This window comes from Cynoglossus semilaevis, chromosome 15 (genome assembly GCF_000523025.1).
Source record: "Cynoglossus semilaevis isolate Cse_v1.0 chromosome 15, Cse_v1.0, whole genome shotgun sequence".
NCBI classification, from domain to species: Eukaryota; Metazoa; Chordata; class Actinopteri; order Pleuronectiformes; family Cynoglossidae; genus Cynoglossus; species Cynoglossus semilaevis.
Window position 1 is genome coordinate 15,776,424 of NC_024321.1, and position 3,744 is coordinate 15,780,167.

Sequence of the window (3,744 nt, forward strand, 5' to 3'; positions counted from 1 at the left end):
TGGATAAACAGCCTCCACCTGGAGGAGATGTAACGATACACTCCACCCACGATACGATTTTATCACAGTTTGTTTTAAACAAATTGTGATAAAATCCACTGATCGTTTCTTTGTCAGAACTCAGACAAAAGTCCCATTTCTGTCCATCTCCATTGATCTGCTCTGATTAAACTGGTCAAACTAGTCTGGTTGACCTGGTTAACTGTCAATATATGAAACAACAACAGAAGAAGAAGAAGAGAAAAAACAGGAAGTGGAAAGAGTTCAACTGGAGAACACTGTTGGTGTCTGTGGAACCAGTTCTTCCCACGTTCTGTTCCGACACCTGAACGTCTCTCAGCCTACGTAGGGACCTGACGTCTGGGTTTGATACGGGGTCACAACCAATGTTTTTAGGCTTGTATCGCCACCTACTGTACTGGAGTGTGTAGTGTCACGGTATGACCAGTGACCGTTAATTCATTCTTTATTTCACTTAATGCGAATTGTCACACATTTGTATAGTTTTATAGTTTTTTTTAACCGATTCTTGATGCTTCGTTACATCGCCACCTAGCTGCTGTTTCACACAGCATTAGTGAAAGACTCATTCCGTCTGCATTAGACCCGTGTCACTCTTCTGTGCCGACGGTGACCTGCCTGGTCGTGGATAAGTCTGCCCCTGGAGCTGACCCTCATTTTTCCCTGCCTTGCTGCCATTCTGTTTTTCCATTTCCCATCTCACTCATGTTTCTCACCTCCGCTGCCCCACCTCCCTCCACTCCTCTCCCCTCCCTCCCCTCCCTCCCTCTTTCTCTTTTCCATCCACTTCTTGTTTCTGCAACTGTTAATTGTCTTCCTCCGCTCTATATTTCTTTCGTTCTGACCTTCTTCTTGGCTTCTCACCTCTTTTCTGTCACACCTCGTGCTTCTTTTCATCTCATCATTTTCCTGTCTCCCTGTCCCGTCCTCCCCCCCACTCCCCCCCCCACCATTTCCATCCCTCCATTACAGCCAGCGGATGCAGGTGTCCAGTATGTATGAGCACTGCGTACGGATGAAGCTGCTGTCGCAGAGGTTCTGCATGCTGAAGGTCACCAGAGAGGAGTTCCTGTGCATGAAGGCCCTGGTCCTCTTCAGCATCAGTGAGTCAGCACAGAGACGCAGTGAAATTGAAATATTGCAGCCACATTTCTTTTCTTTTTTTTTTAATGAACGGGATGAGTTACAGTTGTTGTCTTCGTCATCCCGTGCTCCCAGTACCAGTGGAGGGTCTGAAGAGCCAGCGCTGCTTTGATGAACTGCGGACCTCCTACATTAAGGAGCTGGACCGTTTGGCCAGCCACAGTGGAGAGACCACCCGCACGCAGAGACTGTTCCAGCTCACGCAGCTGCTGGACTACCTTCAGACGGTAAACACACACCTCACAGTCTCACACTGGAATCTGTGCTTAGTGTCGCCCGTGATCTACTGGTTAGTCCTCTGGGGGCGATGTCACACCCTGGATCAAGAATCTAGTCTAACCTTTCATCAACTTTTTTTTTTTTACTGGCAAACATAAGGCCTATTACTGCCACCTACTGGGCTGGAGTGTGTACATCATAAATGTCAATAAACAGCGAACTTAAATGTGTTTTTCTCTCATCGATTCGTCATTTTGTCCAGACATTTTTGTCAATCATCGCCCTGTCAGTTAAACCTTTTTTTTTTTTTTTAAATAAACATTAGAGCTAATACTCGACAAATAGATGCAGTACAAGTATCCACCCCAGTACACAGACGCAGGCCGCAGTGAATGCGAACAGTAGAAAAACAGTACAAACTCTGGAACTGTTGTTGTTGTTGTTGTTGATGTCGACACTTTTTATACCTTTCAAAAACGGGTGTTACTGTGTCTGTGACTTTTCTTACTGCCTCTGTCTGCTGTGTCAGTGTGAAGCTAACACCTAATACAAACACGTGTATCATTAGTCATAATGAACCTGATTTATACACCAGACAACACCGTGTCTGACAGACGGCATCGTTACGCCGGACATTTAGTGTTTTATTACCTGAAGATGTATTTCTGTAGGATTACTGTAGGATTTCATGCAAATGAAACTGCATAAAAGCTGTGGCTTTATTTAAATTTTATTATTTATTATTTATTATTTAAAATACAGTCGCATCTTATTATGACTGTACTCCTTACATCTCTTTAGGACAGAGATTCACTTTGGTGAGTTATTATATTTTGGTGTCATTTTTTTTTACAAACTGGTGAGTTTGATTTATATATATATTGTTATATATACATATACATATTGCTAAAATGTCAGAAAAACCCACTGCAGCTGCTGCACGTGAATGTACTGTGAGGGTGTTGACCGAGAAAAAGTTGCTTTTCCAAATAAAAGCCTGCAGTGAGGTCTTTTATGGCTCCCAGATCTGAAAGATAAACCTCAGCTTTCCCTCAGGTCCAGAACGTTACTGTGTTCACGATGAGCTCGGGCTGCGGTCCAATGAACACATCAGCTCTGTATGAAGTTTCTTTGGTTTGGTTTGGTTTATTTAAAGACACATATGATGTCTGAGAATGTTTAAAACAATTCAGCGAGAAAATTCTGTGAGAAAAGGAACAAACACAACAATACATAAATTTACAAGTCTGTATTTTTTTATGTGAATTATTATTTATTGCACATAAATTTGCAAAAGAAAATGTTGCAATTCCGGGGCAAGTGCTGTCTGAGAAAGTGACGACAGCCGCTGTTTAGAATAAATATTTAATAGGCTATAAATGTAAATAAATATTTTCTTCTATACAGACGTCATCTGCGCCCCGTGATTGTGGCTTAATTTTAAGTCCAACGACCTGTGTTTTATTACATTACCTCGTTTAACCACTAGATGGCGTGAGTGCTCTCTACTGTTGATACCTTTAAGTGTTACAGTAATGGTAATTGGTCAGAACAGTTATTTGAACAAAGGAAAACCTCCGGATCGGGATGTGACCGCAGACACAGAGACGTTTCCTCCCACTGGGAGCAGAGCTGCGGCCCCTCTGGTGTCTCCCTCTTCCTCCCCCATCCTCCCCCCTCCTCGCTGGCTTCACCCACCAGAGCTGGGCTTTGTCTGGGTCCCAATCACATCTCAGACCCTCCCCTGCCCCAGGAGCTGGCAGCCAGCCACTGGTTGTCTGTCAGGGTTCTTTAGGGTGGAAGAGGGTGGAGTTGATGGAGACTTTGCACTTCAGACCCCGGCGGCTTTGCCGCGTCTTTGGAGCTTAGCGCGCCACAAAGAGCGTCATCCTGTTTAAACCCCGGTCTTAAAGGTGGCATCAGAGGGCCGGCTTTCTGTGTCGTTAGTTACCTGCTCTTTCATCTGCAGCCTCTCTCTCTCTCTCTCTGCTGCTCTCCTCGGTCCTCCTAGCTTAGTTTCACCGTTCAACATCTCCCGCCTGATGTTCTCTTTCCTGTCTCCTTGTCGTAGATTGTGCGGAAGTTGCACCAGTTCACCTATGACCTGTTCATCCAGGCTCAGTCCCTGCAGACGCGCGTCAACTTCCCAGAGATGATCTCGGAGATTGTGAGCGTTCACGTGCCCAAGATCCTGTCCGGCCTGGTCAAACCCATCCTGTTCCACAACAACACCTAGACGCAGGGAGGCAGTGAGGCAGTGAGGGAGAGGAGGAGGGAGGGAGGGAGGGAAGGAAGGAAGGAAGGAGGGAAGGGGGGAAGGAAGGAAGGAAGGAAAGGTGGAAGGAAGGAAGGAAGGGTGAA

General features: G+C 45.5%; 1 protein-coding gene across 4 annotated transcripts in view; it reads left to right on the plus strand.

The window, feature by feature from the left end:
• Positions 1-3,665, plus strand: part of LOC103391230 (progesterone receptor-like) — a 14,255-nt gene extending 10,590 nt beyond the window's left edge. For all 4 annotated transcript variants that reach the window (XM_008327411.3, XM_008327410.3, XM_008327412.3 and 1 more), the window contains 3 exons: positions 994-1,124; positions 1,240-1,391; positions 3,455-3,665. In XM_008327411.3, coding sequence (XP_008325633.1) covers positions 994-1,124; positions 1,240-1,391; positions 3,455-3,619 — 448 coding nt within the window. In that variant the 3' untranslated portion in view covers positions 3,620-3,665. The remainder of the gene's footprint in view (positions 1-993; positions 1,125-1,239; positions 1,392-3,454) is intronic.
• The last annotated feature ends 79 nt before the right edge of the window (positions 3,666-3,744 follow it).